The 20,945-nt window shown below is 39.8% G+C and overlaps 1 protein-coding gene across 1 annotated transcript in view; it reads right to left on the bottom strand.

Moving 5' to 3' along the window:
* Positions 1–20,945, bottom strand: part of SLC27A2 (solute carrier family 27 member 2) — a 66,975-nt gene that overhangs the window by 10,041 nt on the left and 35,989 nt on the right. The window contains exons 4-7 of the mRNA XM_027840853.1: positions 17,359–17,483; positions 4,459–4,653; positions 2,255–2,345; positions 619–817 (exon numbers count right to left, since the gene is read on the bottom strand). Coding sequence (XP_027696654.1) covers positions 619–817; positions 2,255–2,345; positions 4,459–4,653; positions 17,359–17,483 — 610 coding nt within the window. The remainder of the gene's footprint in view (positions 1–618; positions 818–2,254; positions 2,346–4,458; positions 4,654–17,358; positions 17,484–20,945) is intronic.

Raw genomic sequence — 20,945 nt, 5'->3', positions numbered from 1 at the left:
CAAACAAACAAAAAAAAAGAATGGAGTCATAGAGAGTCAGAGAGGACTGAAATCATTGATCAACAACACCAACAACAATATACTTTGTTTTGTGCCTACAGACATAGCTATTATGTATTGGTGCCAGGATTTAAACTCCTCTCCTGATTTCCATGTTAGTGTTCTTTCCACCACACTATGCTGCCTTGGTTTCTTGATTCTGATTCTCTCTCTAGTGACATGATCAGATTTCTTTGACACATCAAACTTGTAGAAGCAACTTTTACAACATGTGTTACCAGAATAAAAAGGTGGCACGACATAGCTGGTCTCTAAGTCAGGAAAACCTGGGTTCAAATCTGGCCTCTGACACATACTAGCTTTATGACCCTGGGCAAGTCATTGTCTGTAAGGTATCTTCTCTATGACAATTCTCTAATACTAGAAAAGTTGCAGCACTAACCTGCATTGGTAAATGGAATCCCCCACTTAAGAATTCCCTACACCAATGAAATCCTATTTCCAGACCCTTTCCCTGCGACTAAATACCAATGTGGGTTAAAGATTACAATTCCAATTTCATAGGGTTTTGGTTTTTTTTTTTTGGCTTGTTTTGTCCAATAATAAAGAGAAACCAACCTGAAAGTATCTCCAATTCTGTCATGGAAGTAGATGAAGTTTTCATGATCAATTAATAAGAGGTCACCGCTGTTAAAATAGACGTCACCTTTCTTAAAGACATCTCTTAGCTTTTTCTTTTCTGTTTGAGTCTTTCCTCCAGCATAGCCGCTGAATGGTGTGAGATGTGTGATTTTGCAAATTAATAATCCTACTTCACCTAAGATAACAGAAGAAGGAGAAAAGCAGGTATTTTCACCATCGTCAAATTTCACTATCAACTGGCCCTTTGGCTAAGGTCAAATGAAGAGTGTGGCACCAGGCTTGACTCTATAACAACAATGGTCACAACAATGGCTGACGTTCCTATTGTGTTTTAAGGTTTGCAAACCACCTTACTAATACTACTGCAGTTGATCCTCCCAACAATTCTGAGAGGTCACTGTTATTACAATGAGGTCTTGTTTAATGCAAATAATGAATGTCCTGAAGTGAGCACAAATATATTTTAAATTCATGCTGTTTGAAGTTATAATTATGGTAACTAGTTCCAGCCCAATGGAAATAATGTAGTGCAAATTCAAATCATGTCACCACTTGAGGGGATTCACTATTTGCCCTAATGGGAACCTGGTTGTATTACCCCTCTTCTCACAGGTAAGGTAAAAGTCTTAAAAGTTAAGTGACTTGTCCATGCTCACACAGTTGGAAGCAGAGGTGAGATCTGAACCTGTGTGAAGGGACAGGCGTAGTTAGACCAATATACAACTATAATTCTACTAATTGTTTATCTCTTATTGCAAAAATATCAGTTTGTAAACATTATCAATAATATAAGACAGTTTGAGGTTAAAAATTAAAGACTATATTTTCACAGTTTGTGACATTTATAAACATCCGTTAAATAAGGGGTAAAAGAATAACCTTATATAGTTGGTAGCTTTTGGCATTTCATTTATGGTCCTTAAAACTTAAATGAAACCCTTATTTCCAAAGTGATACAGCTTATGCTATGTTTATTCTACCTTAATGCTCCTTAAAAGGCATTCTGACAGATAAGAGAACTATGGATTACTTACTTACTTAATTCATTCATTCATTTATTTATTTCATAACTTCAGTAACTTTCAATAATAACAATCTTCTAGGAGGCTGACATATAAACCCAACTGGAACATAAAGCAGTTTGAAAGACTACCAATTAGGCATTTCACATTAGCTCTGAACAGTCCAAACAAATCCTAGTACATGTCTGCTGGTAAAAGGGCTAGGATGGGCCTGTCCCCTTGTTGATGACTATTTTCTTTCCAAGAGTACTGGAGTTGCTGAGGATTCTTCCCCTAGAGCTGTTTAGCTTAGACCTAATGATGGGACTTTCAGATCATTTTTACCAAGCACTTAGCTTAGTGCCTGGAACATAGTAGGAACTTACTAAGTATTTTGTGACTATTGTCTCATAGTTTACATCCAAACCTGTTGTCGAGTAATTTCAGTCATGTCTGACTCTTAGTGACCCATTTGGGGTTTTCTTGGCAAAGATATTGGAGGGTTTTGCCATTTTCTTCTCCAGCTCATTTGACAGATGAGGAAACTGAGGCAAACAGGGTTAAGTGACTTGCCTAGGCAGATTACTCAATTTAATAAAAGTCAGTGGTACCTTTGGGAACTTTTATGCAGTATCCATTTCCATCTCGAACAGGTTCATCTTTTTCTACATCATATTTAATCAACTCATACGAAACAGCCTTCTAGCAAAAACAGAATGAATTGTCATTTTGAGCATGATTTCTTTCACAGGTAGATTTTTTTGAATTCTGAACATATCTATGTTGACATTCTGTCACCCAGAGTTTAGCATTGTCAGGAATGAGTCCCCCTCCCCTACAATGAGCATCACATAATTTCCCACAACTTCCCTTCAGGCATTCAAGTCCAGTCAAGCTAAATTACCTCCCCTGGCCCTGCATACTTCCCCATTTTTGTTCCTATGCTCATACCAGAACCTCTTCTTAGCATGCCCTTCCCTTCAATTTCGGATTGACAAAGTCCAACCTATCTTTCAGGGGTGGGGAACCTGCCCTGGGAGGTAAAGAGAACTCTGGGGGGATGGATGGGGGAGATGGTGTGGTACAATACACCAAGCAATGGCGCTGGAGTCAGAAGACCTGGGTTCAAATCCTGCCTTTGACACTTACTACCTGTGTTACCTGGAACTCTGTTTCTTCATTTGTAAAGTAAGGAGGTAGGACTGCATGACCTCTGAGATCTCTTCTAATTCTAGATCTACGATCCCAGTACCAAACAACTTAGGGAAAGGAAGGTCTGATATTAAAGAGTAGTCTGACAAAAACCAGCCCTTTCCAGTCTGAAGAGATGATGACTTAAGGGGAGGGGAGGTACAATTCCAGACTATAATCTTAATGGCTGAATACAGACTTGCTCGCCAAATATCCGGTCACCAGAAGTAAAGATAAAGTCACTTTGAAGCTTGAAAGACGTATGTTTAGAATCAGTAAGTATTACTTAATAGAGAAAGTTATGAACCTATAGGATTTTTAGACCTTAAGAAACGGGTTTTTTGTTTCTAGTTTTTTGGTCTGGACCTGTAATTTATTGGCATAGGGAATTCCTGGTAGGGAAAAGTCCATCCATCAGTGTAGATTGGCAGCTCTTCTCCAATTTATAGTCTTAGAAAGCTACTTTGGAGCATTGAGAAGATATATGAATTGTATCCTGGCTACAGAGACTCATATCAGAGGAAGGATTTCAATTTTGGTCTTTATGACTCTATCTACCGCACCATACCACCTCTCAAGAGGTATCAAGAAATGTTACGGTCTAGAAATACAAACAGTAATATAGTAATGTTTTAGATAAATTGATGAATGATAGATCCATTGTTAGTTATGAGTGGAAAAGTAAGATGGAGGCACACAATGGGAAAAGAACCTATCTTTAACTTTTCAAGGTTGGCATGATGAAAAACATCTAGGACCTTTTATAATGTATCTCTTGATGCCACTCTCAGAGACAGACTACTGGCTTGGTTCCAATCTAGTATAGTAATTGCCATGTTCTGAAGATAAAGTGATTCTGAAATAGTCCCTAAGAAATATCTGAAAGTTAGCTTTACTCACAGAGGCTTGAAATGATTTTTTCACCTTCTGTAATGTTTCAGAAAGTATTATGGTACAAGACCACTTTCACTACCTTTTCTGTTCCAGGTGCCCCTCAATATTTTTGATCTTCCATCCTTCCTCCCTCCCTCTCTTTTCTCTTTTTTCACACTGAGTCTTCCTATGCTTCACAGACTAGAAGTACACCAGCCACTCACAGGCCTGAATCTCACTACTGTCCAGAAACAGAACCTCTGACATGCTTCACTTTCAACCTGGGCTGGCTCCTTAGGTGGCCTGGTAGCCCCTTGTTGATGGAGGCTCATCATATGGGTGCCACTTTACTGTACACCCTCAAATGGCCATTGCCCTGTGTAGCTCAGATCATCCGACCTCAAGTGATCCACCAGCCTCAGCCTCCTCAGGAGCAGAGACTACAGGTGTGTGTCACACTCGCCTCCACTTGTTTTTCAATATATATTGCATTATGTTTATCTAGTTCTATTAAGAAGCCCCTTGATATTTTTATTGGTAGTGCATTAAAAGTAAATTAAATTGGAGAATTATTGTCATTTTTACTATATGAAGTTGGCCCACACATGAACATCAATTGTTTGCCCAGTTATTCAGGTTTTCCTTAAGTTTGGACATTCAAGTTTTGAAATTGTCTTTAAAGAGATCCTGATTATCCTTAGATAAGTCTTTACTAAATCCATTTATCGTTCCCATTATTTTTTCTTCTTACCTTCTGCAAAATGTTTTGTCTCCCCACAGCACCAATCTTTCTTGGGTAATTTAAAAATCCTATATTTCCTTCAGTGGAGGCATAGAATTCATAAATATGAATGTCTCCAAATCGGTGGATGAATTCCCTCCAAATATCTGCTCTCAAGCCATTACCCACTGCCATTCTCACTCTGTGATCACGATCGTTGGGTTTCTGTGGGGAGAAGAGGTAAGGGTCACGTAATGAAGACATTTCTGGGGACTGAGACAAATATCAGCAAACTTTTTATGTTCCATGTTAGTGATGACCTGAATCTGCCGTGCAGTCCTTTTATTGCAGAGGTAGAGTGAGCTGAAATGAGAGATAAAGGACTTCAAATCCAGACCACAAGGGAAAGTCACCTGAATGACTATCGTAAGGGCAGTGCCTGGTAAAGAAAAAGCCTACCATTAGTTGAGGTGGAAATGCAAAGTAAGAACTACAAAGCTCCTTTTCTGGACCCTATCTCACACCATTCCTCTGCATCCACTTTACATCTCAGCCAAAATGGTCTAGTTGTTCACTGAGCTTTTTTTCTCTCCAAACAACCAAGTCTTCATTAAGTCTTTATTAAGGCCAGGCCCTGAGGATACAGATTCAAAAGTGAGACAGTCTTTGCCCTCAAGGAGCATACATTCTATCTACTGAAGAGATGCAGCATAAGTAAGACAGAGAAGTAAATAACAATATATACAGATAAATAACAGAATATATACAAAACCACATAGTGACGGAAGTGGAGTAGGGTGGGGCACACTAACAACTGAGGAATTCAGGAGAGACCTCTTGAAGGAAGTGGTGTTTGATCCCCAAAGGAGATTGGTATTCTAAGAGACAGAGGTGAGGAGGGAGAACATTTTAGGCACAAGGGATGGTCCGTGCAAATCGCAGACTCAGGAGATGGAATGTCATGCATAGAAAATAAATGGGACCAAAGTGTGGAGTGTGTGAGGGAGACTGATGTATAATAAGCCTAGAAAGATAGACTTGAGTCAGTCAGTAAAGGCTTTAAAGACTAAACAGAAATGCTTCTATTTTTTTAAAAAAGCAATGGGATGGCATGAAGCTTCTTGAGCAGAGAATGACATGGTCAGACGTGGACTTTAGGAATGCCCATTTGACAACTAGGTGGATTAAATGGATAAGAGGGGTTGTTGAGTCGTTTTTCAGTCGTGTCCAACTCTTGGTGTCTTCGTTTGGGATTTTCTTAGTAAAGATACTAGAGTGGTTTGCTGTTTCCTTCTCCAACTCATTTTATAGATGAGCAACTGAGGCAAACAGGGTTAAGTGACTTGCCTAGAGTCACACAGCTATTAAGTATTTGAGGCCAGATTCGAGCTCAGGTCCTCCTGACTCTAGGCCTAGCTCTCTATCCACTGTGCCACCTAGCTGCTTAGGATAAGGGATAAAAGAGAATAGAAGCAGGGAGACAATAAGAAAGCTATTTCATTCAGTAATCCAGTTGAGAGGTGATGAGAACCTGGTCTACGATGCTCGTTGTGTGAGCAGAGACAAAGGCATGGATGGCAGAATCCTACTCCGCCATACTTTTAAGTTGCAGAACAATTTCCAGTAGGGCCTGTATAACTAGTTCCTCTTAGCTTGGACAAACCAAAGTAGCTTCTTTGAGGTGATCAGTCTGTCAATCAATCAATCAACCAATCAACATTTATTAAACACTTACTATTGTGCCAGGTACTATGTTAAGTGATAGGGACACAAAAAGAGGCAAAAAGAGTTTATGATCTCATAAAGGTGATTGCCCTCAAGGAGTTTACAGTCCCATGGGGATGACAACATGCAAACAAATACATACAAAGTCACACAGCTACTAAGTATCTGAGGCTAGGCACTCTACCCACTGTGCCACATAGGGGCCCATACATGATAAATAGGACCTAATCAATAGAGGGAAGGTATTAGAATTAAGAACATCTACTGTCTGTCGGGGATTCTGCTAAGTCCTGGATAACCAAGAGGAAAACTGGAGACCATAGCCCTATGGGAGAGGTATTCAACTAGCATAGAGTTAACTAAAAATAGAATCAAAGACTATTAAAGCTACAAAGGACCTTAGAGATCAGCTAGCCCAACCCTTTCACTTTATGGAGAGGTTAAGTGACTTAAACCAAGGTCACCCAGCTCATTAGAGGCAAAACCACGACTATAATACTGCCCCAATGGAACAGGACAGGAAGAATGAGAGGAAGCCATCTCCCAATTGCCTCAGGTGGCCTAGGAGGAATACGCTTCACTATAAATAAGCACTAGGAAAAGACTTGTTTAAATGTTACAGGCTAAAAGAAGGGTTTATATTATATTAGCAAGTGTTTGTGTATGGCTGGGCAGGTTGTAAAGTGGGAAAGTTTGTTTTCATTCTTTCTCTTGACATCAGTCAGTCAACACCATTGATCAAAAGTTTACTAAGTACTAGGTATTGCAGAAAGTGCGGAGCATATAAAGAAAGGTAAAAACACATGATCTGTGCTCTGAAGGAGTTCATATTTTAATGAGAGAGACAGCATACAAATAACTATGTACTACATAGTAGACTTGAAGTTTCATGTGCAATCACCTTTTTTAAAAATTATACCATGCTATTAAAATGCTTGTTTTATTCCATAAATTAAAAATAAAAAATAACTACTTAAAAATACATACATATATTTATATTTACATTAGAGGGGAGGGACTGGCAGAATGTCCCCTTATTCATTCATTTAATTAAGCATTTAAGTGACTGCTATATACCAGCCACTGTGTTAGATGCTAGAGATACACAGCCCAAAACAAAACAGCCCTGCCCTCAGGGTGCTTATATTTTATTGGGGGAAAACAAGTGCACAGATAAGTAAATGTGAAATTGATCCAAGATTACAGATACTTTACCTTCCCATCATAGAATCTGCCATACTTCATCCTGATTTAAGTCACAGTTACTTCTTACAGAAACACTTACATTTGAATCCTCTTTCTTTAATTGTAACATGAAAGGCATAGTTTCTGATTAGAGGAGAAAGGCAGTGGGAGTGGGGAGTGGGAGGAGGTCATTTTGGGCAGAGGGAGCCATGACAGTTTGAACGACAGTGTCTGACTGAGAGGAAGGAGTGGCTCTCACAGTGGGGCTGGAGGAAAGGGGCACGGAAACTAAGCCAACTCCCTGATGGAGAGCAATCAATCAATCAATAAACATTTATTTATTTGGAGTAGCATGAGGAACAAAAAAAAAATCAGGTATTAGCAAGTGTAGGCTTAGGTGGGAACCAGACATGGGAGAAGGGTACAGGCTCCCCAGAAGTGTGCATCTGTACATATTTTCCGCTTAGATTCTTAATCCTGTGTAAGTGTGTAAAATGATCCCTGTGTTACATGATGAAAATTGAGCCTGGGGTATTGTGACAGTAAGCTCTTGCTCACTCCTAACCACAAGTAAGCTCTGCACCTGCAAGGTGCTGCCTGCTTCCCACGCACCCAGAACACCTGTTCTGTGCATTGCATCTTCTTACTTCTGTCTCTTGGTGGAACTCCACTTCTGCAGATTTCTCAGCTGAGGCAATGACATTGCTAGGTCAGAAAGGATGTTGCCTGGGTTTCTTTTCTTCTACTTGTAGGATTATTTTTGAGGGGGGAGAGTGGAATGTTAAGCATGTCTTCTCTACCTGCTATTATGCCTTCAGTATATTTCCTGAGAGGGAAATTGGATTTATTTAGACAACCTTGGAAAAGCAATAAGGAGCAGTAGATAGAAGGTCAACTGAGGAGTTGAAAAATCAGAAGAGAAACAGACAAAAGAAAACAGGAGAAAAGATAGAATAAGATGGGAAAGGAGATATAAAAGTAAAAAATAGAGAAGAAAAAGGCTAAAAACTGGGAATAAGAAAAAGGGAGGTGGTTTCAGAGCGAGAAAGAACTTGGGTTCTGACATATATTGGCTGTGTGACCCTGGTTATCTCAATGAACTTCTAAGTCCAACAGGAAACTCTCTAAGTTTGCAGAGCAGTTGTTACACTCCATTGGTAGAGGCAATTTCCTTACCAGAAGTTCTCTATATCAATAAAATGAGAAGTCTGGTCTTACTCCATCCTCTCCCAAAAAACAAACAAAAAAACCTGACCGACCAACAAACTTGATATCACTATGTGCCAAGAGCTCTTGGTAGTTCTAATGGAGGTATCTGGTAACATAAACATGAGTCAGTTCCAAATGGGAACAGGTCAGATTACCTATGGATTGCCTTCTTTTTCTATGCTATTTCTTCTTAGGGACTATTAGAATACAGAAAACTGAGCTGCCAAAAGGCATTTTGGGAAGATGGTGGAATAGGTCAGAAATTTCCAGGCTCTCCCAATTTCCTCCACAAACAGACAGAAAATCACCACGAAATGAATGTAGAGCAACAAAAATAAAGAGGTGAAGCAGTTGTCCTCCTAAGACAACTTGAGAGGACCTCAGGAAAGACAGGCCCTCCTCCAGAGCTAAGGTTTGGCCCCAATGAAGTGTAAACACCTAGTGACCATGTTCAGGAGGTATCCAAGCCTTCAGTCCTTCTTCTATTATACTGCTTTCTCACCAAAGTAATGGCCAAAGAATCATTCCAGTAGTAATCTCAGGTTCACACAAAAACAGACGCAGGGCTAGAATGGACCTTTTAAGTCATCCAGTCTAATCCCCCTCATTTTAGAGATGAGGAAACTGAGTCCCAGAGAGTTGAAGTGATTTACCCAAGATCACAAAGGCAGTAAGTAAGCTTAGATTTGAACCTAGGTCCTCCAGTTCCAAATCAGCTTCATGTGTTCTACTTAAGCATAATAACAGCTGGCATTTATAGAGTTCCTCAAGATTTTCGCACTTTACCATTTGACGACCCGTCCCTCATTTAACCCTCTTGACAAGTCCATGAGATGAGTGCTATAGGTATTATTTCCCCTATTTTACAGATGAAGAAACTGAGACTCAAAGGAGTGAAGTCACTTGTCTAAGATCACATGGTTAGTTAAGTGTCAGAGCTGGGATTTGAAGTCAGCGTCTTTGACTTCAAATTCAGATCTCTTTACACGAAAACATAGATACACGGCAACTGAGAGGGAGAGGCAGGATTCAGACACAGGTTTTTCTGACTGCAATCTTTTGGAAGCAGCAAAAAGAAGCTGTTTTGACAAACAAATGTTTGACAACAACATGACAACATTTTCGTGTTTCCTTAGTTTGTTAGAATGTACAATCCTTGAAGGTGGAGATTCCCTGTATTTACAGCACCTTGCAAAGTGATTGGCACAAAGTGCTTAATAAATGTTTGTTGATTGCATAATTGCCTGGTTGTGAAGCCAACCTGATTGTGAAGTTGTGTTATTTCCATATTTATAACAGGTTCTCATCTTCACTTACAGCAGTTGCTTAATTTTCCTCTTGGAATAAGTTCTTCAAAAAAAAAAACAAACCCTTTATTGCTCAGCTAATTTCAGCTGTAGCAAACCTGGGGGGAAAACCTTTGGGGAAAACTGCTAACAGACAAAATAAATGTTTGGAACGGATCAGGTTAATGTCCAGCCATTTGCCACTGCAGTGTTTCCTCATTCTCCCTCACCCCACATATTCAATCAGCTGTCAAGTCTCCACAAGATCTTTTGTATCTGACTTATCACACAGCTACTATCTTCATTCAGAACCTCATTACTTCTTGCCTAAATTATTGGAATGATTTGTAGGGCAGTGGATAGAGTGATGGAAGATCTGAATTCTAATTCAACTTCACACACTTACTAGCTGTGCGATCCTAGGCAAGTCACTTAACCTCTGTTTGCTTCAGTTTCCTCATCTGTAAAATGGGGATAATAATATCAACTACCTCTCAGGGCTGTTGTGAGAACCAAATGAGATGATAATTGTAAAGCTCTTAGGACAGTGCCTGGTACACAGTAAGCACTATCCAAATGTTAAATGTTAGATATCATCATTGTCATCATCATCATCATCATAATTGGTCACCCTGGCTCTAGTCTCTCACCACTCCAGTCCATCTAGCACACTGCTGCTAAAGCAACTTTTCTTAAGCATAGATTTAACCATGTGACTTTCCTACTCAACCAATTCCGTCGGCTTCTTATTTCTTCTATGATCAAATATAAACTCCTCTATTCATCTTTTAAAGCCCTTTGTAGGGACAGTTAGGTGTCACAGTGGATAGCGCACTGACCCTGGAGTCAGGAGGACCTGAGTTCAAATTTGACCTCACTTACTAGCTGTGGGACCTTGGGCAAGTCACTTAATCCTTATTGCTTCCCCCCAAAATAAAAACAAAGCCTTTTGTTACCTGGCCCCAACCTATCTCTCCAGTCTTATTGGACATGATTCTTCCTCAAGCACTTGGAAATCCAGTCACATTGGCCCTCTCTCACATGTTCTTATGTTCCTCTCATGGGACATTCTATCTCCTGTCTTTGTGCTTCTGGCCATCCCACATGCCTGGAATGTACTTCCTCCTGGACTCTGCCTCAGAAGAGTCTCTTTCTTCCTTTTCAAATGTAGCTAAAGCAACATTTTTTACATGAGACCTCTCTTGATCACCTCATCTGTTACAGCCCTCTCTCCCAAACTATTCTGTATTTGGCTAAGTTATATTCATTCACTTTATACTGAATATACATACACATATACACACACATGCATACGTACATTTGTCTTCTTTCTCATTAGAATGTAATCTCTTTGAGGTAGGGATTTTTTGCTTGTGTCCCCAGCAACTAGCACTATGCCTGGCCTGTAGTAGGGCACTTAATAAATGTTTGCTGATTGACTGGGTACTGCTTACCAATTTTTCTGTTTTCTACTGAAGGGTGATATTAGAGAGAAGGTGGATGCTCAGAATGAGGTAACTGAGCTCAAAGCAACTCTCTTTTATGGTGTTGCCTCTATTTTATTTCCCTTTTCATTTTTTTTTTACATTTTTTTTTTCTTTTTTAGGCAATTGAGGTTAAGCGTTTTGCCCAGGGTCACATAGCTAGTAAGTGTCAAGTGTTTGATCTGAGACCAGATTTGAACTCAGGTCCTCCTGACTTCAGGGCCGGTGCTCTATCCACTGTGCCAACTAGCTGCCCCCTATTTCCCTTTTCAAAAGTAGCAAAGATACTTGAGCCTATAAGGATCATCCCTTGCAACAGAGATATCAGACTTGCAGGGTGCAGCCCAAACTAGATTAAAATGAATTGGGAAATGTTTATCAAAATAAAAATACAACATAGATAATGTTAATTTGTGGTTTTCTAAGTCAATTTGCAGTCTGCAGAGATCCATTTCTATTTGAATTTGATATCACTGTGCATGTGGGCAGATATTCCTGGTCTACTGTGTTCTGGAACTGGCTTCTGACTATGACAGATAATTCATAATTCATAAAGAGTTCATAATTTGAAGCAATGAAAAATTCTTTAATTGACTACTGAGCCATTAGAAGAGCTAATGACTCAGTGGACCATTAAAAGGGAAGACAACTTCTGGCTGAACTCTCTTGGCTATGGCTCCCCCGGTGGCATCATATGAAAGGTGAGGAAGGATGGATCCTTCTCTACTTTGGTATTATTTTTGGTAACCTCACTGCTGCTCCCAATGTAGATAGAACGTGGATTCAATTAGGCAAGTTTGCCCTGGTGGGATTCTGTCAAGGATTGATGGACACTTCTAACTTGTGAGTTCCAAAAGTTTCAGAGGACCTGGGAGACCTTTGAGGCAGAGGCTACAACTTCTCTGAAATGGGATTGCCTGATGGCCAGAGAAGCTTTAACACTGGATAAATCCATAAGAAAGAAGATTGAAAGAAATTGAAGATTGAGTAAGAGTGGGCATCTCTTAGACTAGTTACTCATAAAGCTTACTATAATTAGCATTTTGGGAGGAGAGGACAGGGTCAAAGGGACAACCTCTTGGATGAGAGGAGGGGAATCAAAGATACAAGTAGAAGAGGTTGACTTGGCAAAGAGAAGGGTCACCAGTTTGTCAAGAGACTGGAGCAAAGGCACAGAGAGTAGGGAAATAAGTAACAGGGTTTTCAGGTGTAGAACAGAGGAGGAGGAGGAGGAAGGAAGGAAAAACTAGGTGGTGCAGTGGGGTTTAGTGCTGGGCCTAGAGTCAGGAAGACTCACTCCTCTTCCTGAGTTCAAATCTGGCCTAAGAAACTTACTGGCTGTGTAACTTTACGCAAGTCACTTAACCCCATTTGTCTCAGTTTCCTCATCTGCAAAATGAGCCAAAGAAGGAAATGGCAAACCACTCCAGTATCTTTGCCAAGAAAACCCTAAATAGCACCAAGAAGAGGCAGACATGCCTAAAACAAGTCAACAAGAACAAGGGAAAGCTACCAAATGCTAGCATGAGATCCTGTTAGAGATTTTGGAAGGGTAATTCCTGCATTGGATGGGAGGCTTGACTAGGTCTCAAACTCAAAAAGACATTTATTTGAATTAATCTAATAACTTCCATCTACACATTTTTTTCCATTCAGAAAGACTTGTCATCAAAGGGATAAATATTATTTGGAGGGGAAGGAGTGGTACTAAACAAAGATCTGGGTTTGACATTCTTAAACCAGATAACCTTTAGGTCTTTTTCAACTCTAAGATTCTGAGATGTAGGTTTCCTATTTGGATGAGTATTATGACCCAGTGGCTGTCCAATTTTTAAAAGCGTTCCTCTGGGATTTTGATCAGTGCCTATAATATTCAAAAATTCTTTATGAGAAGCTAAAGGCCCTACACAGAAATCAGTAAAAGGCAAGGAAAATCTCTTCTCAGGTTGGCATACTCTCTGCATCTAGGTAGATAAATGGATTGATAGAGAGAGAAGACAGAACATTTATTAAGGCTTATTATGTTCAAGCACTGGAGATACACACACAAGCAAGTAAGATGATTCCTTCCTTAAGAAGTTCACATTCTAATGCAAGAAGACAACCCAGTTCTACTTCTGGGACAATGGATGTCAGGGGGTTTGACCTCTAAATCAGTGGAATTGTTCTAAAGACATAAACTATCAATCATTCTGCCCTAATTTTTCAGCAAGTTTGAGATGCAACACACTAATAAGATTTGTGTAGTGCTTGGAGATAGCTAAGCATAAACAAGTTTATTATCCTGAAGTACTGAGGGAGCTCCCATTAGAACTAATAAGAACAACAAAGACTGTCCCATAAGACTGGTAGCTGACAAGCTGTGCATTACAGGTAGAGAAGAAAAGATCAACAGATGGGGACCATATGGGCTACTGTATTTTAATCAAGAAAAATATGACCTTGAAGGCCAGGTGGGATACTACTGTGAAAGAAAATCAATCATAAAATAAGCAGACACTGAGAGGTTGGAGCCTTTTTTTTTTTTTTGCCAAGGATGCTGTCCTGGGCATTACTGAAATGACACCTGGCAAACCTGCTGAACAATCAGGATGAAATAACTGGTATTTTAACCTTTACAACATTCATTGATTTGGTGGCTTGACTTCTAGGACATCACTTCTCTTTCAAAAGGACCCAGTCTTACCACCTGTCTCTTGTTCACAGAATCACAGATAGGTGGTAGAGTGGATAGAATGCCCGGATTGGAGTCAGGAAGACTTGAGTTCAAATCTAGCCTCAGACAGATACTTACTAGCTGTGTGACCCTGGGTTCAGTGGATAGAGTGCTAGGCCCAGAGTCAGGAAGACCTGAGTTCAAATCTGGCCTCAGACACTTACTAGCTGTGTGACCTGGGCAAGTCACTTACCTCAGTTTGCTTCAGTTTCCTCATCTGTAAAACAGGGACAATAAAAGCACTTACTTCCCAGGGTTGTTGTAAGGATCAAATGAGATAATAATTATAAAGCAATTAGCATAGTGCCTGGCACATAGTAAGCACTATATAAATATCATTATTATTTTTATTATTATTATTATTCTTACCTAGTCTAACCTCCTGTTTTTACTGGTGTGGAAACAGGCTCACAGAGGGACAGAATCTGGATATGGAATCACTGGACTCGAATCCTTGTCCTGTCACAACTCCCTACTTGACCTTGGGTAAATCATTTTATCTCCCTGGGCCTCAGATTGCTGCAAAATATGACAGTTTCACTAGGAATCTCTAAGGTCTATTCCAGAAACCTATAATCCTATAGTTTTTTGCTGGGTGACAAAATAAATAAATCATTCCTTGAACTGACCACAAATTACAACCAGAGCAGAAATGGCTATGTTCATGAACCCGGAAGGGTTTTCAGGGGCTAGGCTTTTCCAAACCTTGAAAAATGAAATTTCAATTTGGATCAAGCAGTTCATCTGTAGCCAAGAGGGCTCAATAACGTTTCTTGGGAAAAGTGTAAACTCAGGGGAATGCTGTTTTTCCCCATACTCTTTCTTTTCTTCTTCCTTTCCCATTATCAATCGATCAACATTTATCCAGCATCTAAATCATCTTGATGTATTCTTATTTCACTCTTTGCCAGTTAAAAGTGGCCATCATAAACTTACTAAGTCTACCTAAAATGCAGCTTTAATATCAGATACAGTCTTCATGAAAAAACCAGTTCTTGTGTTTAACTCTGTCCACTGGTGAGCTAGTCAGCCTTCCTACCAGTTATGACAAGAGCTCTTAATCTTTTTTTCTATTGTGTATCCCTGGTGAAACCTAGGGACCCCTTCTTAGAATAAGTTAGTGAAAACAAAGATATATATTTTTCCCCCATCCTAGTTCATGGACCCTTTGAAATCTATTCAGGTTAAGAACTTCTGGATTGTGAAGACCTCAAGCCCAGATTGGGTAGAAGGTAAGATGTCTTCTTGGAATCCAGAAATTTTAATAGATTTAAACTCAATATGATTCAATAGTATGATATTGCAGTGAAAAACAACAACAACAACAAAAAACCAAAACTGATGCTAATTTAGGTTGCATTAAGGGAATCATAGTGTTTGGGATTAGGGAGGTGAGAGTCCCCCTGTACTCTCCCCTCATCATAACCCATTTAGAATCTTATGTTCAGTTCCTGGTGCCATATTTTAGGAAGGACATTAATAAACTGCAGAATATCCTAAAGAGGGCAAACAGAATGGTGAAAGACCTTGAGACCATGCCATATTAGATTCTGCTGAAAGAACTGAGCATATTCAGAGCTTGGAGAAGAGAAGACCTAGCAAAAAGGATGATCTCATGTCATATGAAATAGGGAACAGATTGTTCAACTTGACCCTAGTGGGAAAAACAAGAAGCAAAGAAGGGGTAGAAGTTACAGTGAGGCAAATTTAATCTTGATGTAAGGAAAAACTTTCTAATGATTAGAATTATCCCAAAGTGGAATGGGCTGCTTTGGGAGGCAGGGGATTTCCCTTCAATAGAGATCTTCGAGTGAATGCTGGATGACCACTTGTTAGATACACTGTAGAGAAGATTCTTCTTCAAGTACAGGGAGGACTAGAAGCCCTTACAACTTTGAGATTCTATGATTCTATGATCAGTTCTGTACCATTATTTGCTATTTATCATTGATCACGGAGCAGCCAGGTGGCAAAGTGGATAGAGTGCTGGGCTTGGCGTCAGGAAGACTCATCTTTGGGAGTTCAAAGCTGAACTCAGACACTTATCGGTTGTCTGACCCTGGGCAAGTCACTTAACCTTGTTTGCCTCAGTTCCTCATCTATAAAATGATGTAGAAAAGGAAATGGCAAACCACTCCAGTATCTTTGTCAAGAAAACCTCAAATGTGGTCATGAAGAGTCAGGCATGACTGAAATGACTGAACAACAACAATCATTGATCACATACTACCTTGTCTTGTTACTATTCCAAATCTACATATTACATCTCAATTAGAGAATAAACTCCTTAATAGTAGGTATTCTGTGTTATGTGTCCCTAATATACTCTACATCACTTAGTACAGTACCTTGTTCATAGGGGACAATAAATATTGATTGTTTTATTTGGTCCCTTAAAATATGTATGCAAGTAACTACTTTACAAGGTTGTTGTTGTTTGTCCTTCATTCTTGAAGAGGACCAATGACATCATGAGGGTGATATCTTGACTTGCTCGTGGATTGGATTTATGTGAGGCAGAGCTGGGCAAAGTCATCAGCCTTATTCTCTCCTCCAGAGTCACTGGAGCCCAGCAGCAAGACAATAGGTCGAGACGACTGGCGATGGCTCAGGATGCAATGGGTGATGTTGGCCTTTCTAAATTAAGGTCTTTCCCAGGTCTCACTTTGTCTGAGGCCACGCCCAGTTGATGATTAAAGGCTAGGTAAGAATTGAAACAAAAGATGGCCCAATGGTATTGTAATAAATGAAAGTGGTACAAAATGTTACAGAAATTCACGGGAGGGAGAGCTCAGTTCTGGTTCAAATGATTAGAGGAGGCTTCACGAAAGAAATAAAGATCTAAAGAATGAGAAGAATTTTATAGGCAGTGATGGTAAGGATGGCTTTTCAGGTGAAGAGAATGACATGAGCAAAGAATCGGATGTGGGAAAGGGAAAGGTTCATTTGGAGAGGATTGAACGAATAGCAACGGAAGGAAAAAGCATCTTGAGAAAACCACTACAGGGTTCCTGAATCTAACCTACTCTGATATGCCCCCTAGGATTACAGGCCTAGAATGAGTAACCCGTATATGCTCACTGTTGTCCTGGTCCAGCTGTGGCTCCTAACCTCATGGCTCCTCGCTGATGAACATCAGTCAGAAAGTTAGAAGTTCTGGTGGTTCAGTCATAAAAAAAGATCTTGTAGATGAAGAAAGGTGATGCTAATTTTAGCTCAAGTTACCAACATGCACTACAATCTTCTGGCACACAGGAGAATACCATATCAGGGTATGTCAACGTATATCAGGGTGTGTCAACATTTTGGGTATGTGTGGGTTTACCTTGGGTACGTTGCACAAATACCGAAGCAGCTCACCGATGTACTGTATAATTGTCACTTTGTATTTTCTGCAGTCTTCCCAAAACTGGCTGGCTGAAAATTTGGTACGTAAAACTAACGTAGCACCTACAAACCAGAGAAGATGAAGAATTGTCATATAAGTGGGCAGTAATGAAACCCAAAGGTGTTTTGGTGCATTCTTTCCAATTAAATTATTCATTATTTTCTTTGGTAAGTGAAAATTCAAATATTAGCATCTTCCTATATCTATTTATCATGGTACAATTGGAATCTTACAGAAAAAGAAAAAGATGATGCTTAGAAATACTTTTTTGTTTATTGTTTGATCTTTATCCTCACTGATACATAAAATCCCAAAGCTTAAAGAGAAGGTCTTCACAGAAAGACCTCACTAAAATTCTATTATGGAATCTTGTCATGGTATGGAGGCGACCCTGGGTTCTCAGAGGCTTTGCCAGTTGGGTGTAAATTTTGGCACGTCCTCTATCAAGCTGGAAAGACTCTAAGTCTGGGCCCAGCAATGGAAGGTTTATCATCTGAGATCCAATTTAACTAATTTCTGGGAGGCTCATTACTAACTAGAAGGTTGGCCACCAGGTAATGAATGTTTGGCATCTCACATAGACTATCTCTACTTAGAGGTCTGCAAGTTGTATATGCACTGGTGGAAGGATAAACCTTTTACGGGATTGCATTAAATTTAGAAACAAAACAAATCCCAGTGCTATTTTTTCTTGCAAGGTAGCATGTATGTGGTAAGAACAGGCTCTGCAAAGGGATTTCAATTGGCTTTCATAATTTGTATACTAAATAGGTAATTTAAACTAAGCAAAGAACCTTGGGCAAATCACTTAACCTGACTAACTAGCTAACTCTGGGTCTGTTTCCTCATCTATCAAATGAGAATTGAATTTGGAAATCTTGCAAATCCTTTCTGGATCTAGCATTCTGTGACACACGACTAGGACTGGCTGTTATATAAGCAAGAAAGAAACGTTATTCTTGTGTTTACGGGAGGCTTAAAAAGACACTTGACCTTCTAATAACACTCATCAGAAAATGCATGAATATTTTGAGGGCTGAGGGTTGCCACAGCTGCCAAGGCATATAATTTGCAACTGTTCTCTATCTGTGCATATCTGAATTCTAGTTTTATGACTTATTTAAGGAAAAGATTGGAAAGTCAAGCTCTGCATGAATCTCGAAATCTCCATAAGCATGACAAGCAATTTTAATCATATCTACTGACAGGAAATAGGATTTCTGTACCAGGCAAGGAAAATACTATTTATGTGAATGGACTAAAATATCATAAAAAATACATTTCTGTATACTGTTTGATCTTTAAACTCCCTGATACATAAAATCCCAAGGCCTGAAGTTAAGATCTTTACAAAAAGATCTCTATTAACGTTCCCCTATGGAGCCTCTCATGGTACAGAGCAGGAGTGGGGAACCAGCGGCCTTGAGGCCACATGTGGCCCTCTAGGTCAAGGCCCTTTAACTGAATCCAAACTTCACAGAACAAATCCTAGTATAGAGGTATACAAGTAGACCCTGGTATAGAGGATGTGCTTGGCTTAGCTTCTCAGGGAAGAGTGGGGATGGTATTCTAGGTGAAACCCTTTTTTTTGCCTTGACAGATAGAAAGCAAGATTACAACCTTTATTCAATTGAGTGTAACCATTTGAAAAGGACTTGTGACAATGAAAAGACCATGGCACCTAAATGAGATAATAATAGATGTAAAGTGCTTTGCAATCCTTTAAGGTCTATATCAATGCTATTATTTGCAGAAGATAATAACAACTGTTTAAATAGCCCTTTAAGGTTTGCTATATCGCCTCATTTGTGCCACACAATAACTCAGTGAGGAAAATATGACAAGTATTGTTATCTCCATTTTACAAATGAGGAAACTGAGCTGTAGAGGGGTTTGGTGATCGGCCCATAGTTACTCAGCTGGTAAGTCTAAGAGGTAGAATCTGGACAGTCCTTCCTGATTCCAAGTCCAGCGCTCAATCCAAATATACTGCCTCATGAGAAGACAAGATGACCACCTTCAATGAGATGACCACCTAGCAGCAGGCAGGAATAAGCAATCTATTTTCCAGAGTCATCTCGGACTATACTTTCTTGATGGTGGGAGCCCTGAAAGTATAGCACACTCTGAGTAAGGCCAACCCTGATAAATTAGGAAAATGTGCATGAAACCAGACTGTAAACTCATTAAGGGTAGGGACTGTCTTTTGCCTCCTTTTTTATTCCTGGTGCTTAGCAGTGCCTGGCACATAGTAGGCCCTTGATATAAATGTAACATAATTTTTGCAAGTCAAAGTTGCAACTTTCTTCACTAACCTCTGAACCAAAGTACCAGAAAGTAGTGCCGGTTTATTTTCATGTTTTTTTTTTTTTTTTTGGATGGAGGGAGGTATTCTCTGATTTCTCTATCATGCCCCAGAAATCTTATTCTTGGGATAACCTTATCATCCTGTAAGATCACATCAACACCCTCTGATTGGAGGATGGGGCCATAAACTCCAAACCTCCATTTCAGGAGAGAGCTCAGCTCAGACATCTCATTTCTCACCTGGCTACAGTACTTTGGGACTTCTCCACCATACCCTCCAGGTACATTCTCAACTTGGTAAAGAGAGGGTGATGGTTTTCATGTTAAGGGATATGGCAAAAGGTTGGCACCACCTCCTCAATTTATATTGTGCTTATGTATCTGGGTGAGAGGCAGTATGGCATAAAGGACAGAATGCTGGCCTCAAAGTCAACCACCTGAGGCCTCTCTGAGACATCCTGACCATGTGACCTTGGGCAGGTTACTTAACCACTCAGTGCTTTCAGCAAACTCTCTTAAGACTATAAAAGTATAATGACATCATGCCATGTGTTGATTTGCATTGACAGAGGGAGTTTTCTCTTCCAATAAAACAACAAGAAATTACCTAGGATACATGCTTTATCCCTTCAGATAACCATCAGCAACTTAAGGACAGGCCTCACTTTTCACTGTGTCTCCAGCACAAAACGGTCCTGTTAGACTGTAAGTACTTTAAGGGGACTATCTTCGGACTTTCTTGGTGTCTCAAGAGTGTAATTAACACAAGGCCTGGCACACGGTAAATGCTTAATAAATATTTATTGAATGATTGACTGACTCAATATGCACTCAGTACAAGCTTGTTGAATTGTACCACACTCAACTGGATAAAGGCCTTGGAAAAGGAAACAGGACTGATGGTGACCAGGGCATCCTCACTACATTTGGGAGTTCTTTAGGAAAGCTGTAGCAGGTACCCTATTGTCATAAAGTAGAAAGGGATGCAATGAGGGAGAAATTGGATCCTGATGTTGGTGGGGAACAATTAAAGGCTTCTGGAAATGGTTATGTAAGAGGCTCTGGAATTTATAAATTGTTTTTAAACATGGACAGGGCCCTAAAGCATTTCAGAGCAACTTCTACCTTAATACATGGTGCAATTTTCTTAAAGTGTTCTAAGGAGCTGTATATTAAAACCAGGGCAACTAAGTAGCATTGGGGATCTTGAGTCAGGA

This window comes from Vombatus ursinus, unplaced genomic scaffold (genome assembly GCF_900497805.2).
Source record: "Vombatus ursinus unplaced genomic scaffold, bare-nosed wombat genome assembly UNPS02014848.1, whole genome shotgun sequence".
NCBI classification, from domain to species: Eukaryota; Metazoa; Chordata; class Mammalia; order Diprotodontia; family Vombatidae; genus Vombatus; species Vombatus ursinus.
Note: the sequence above shows the minus strand (reverse complement) of the source record. Positions and strands in the feature narration are given on the sequence as shown.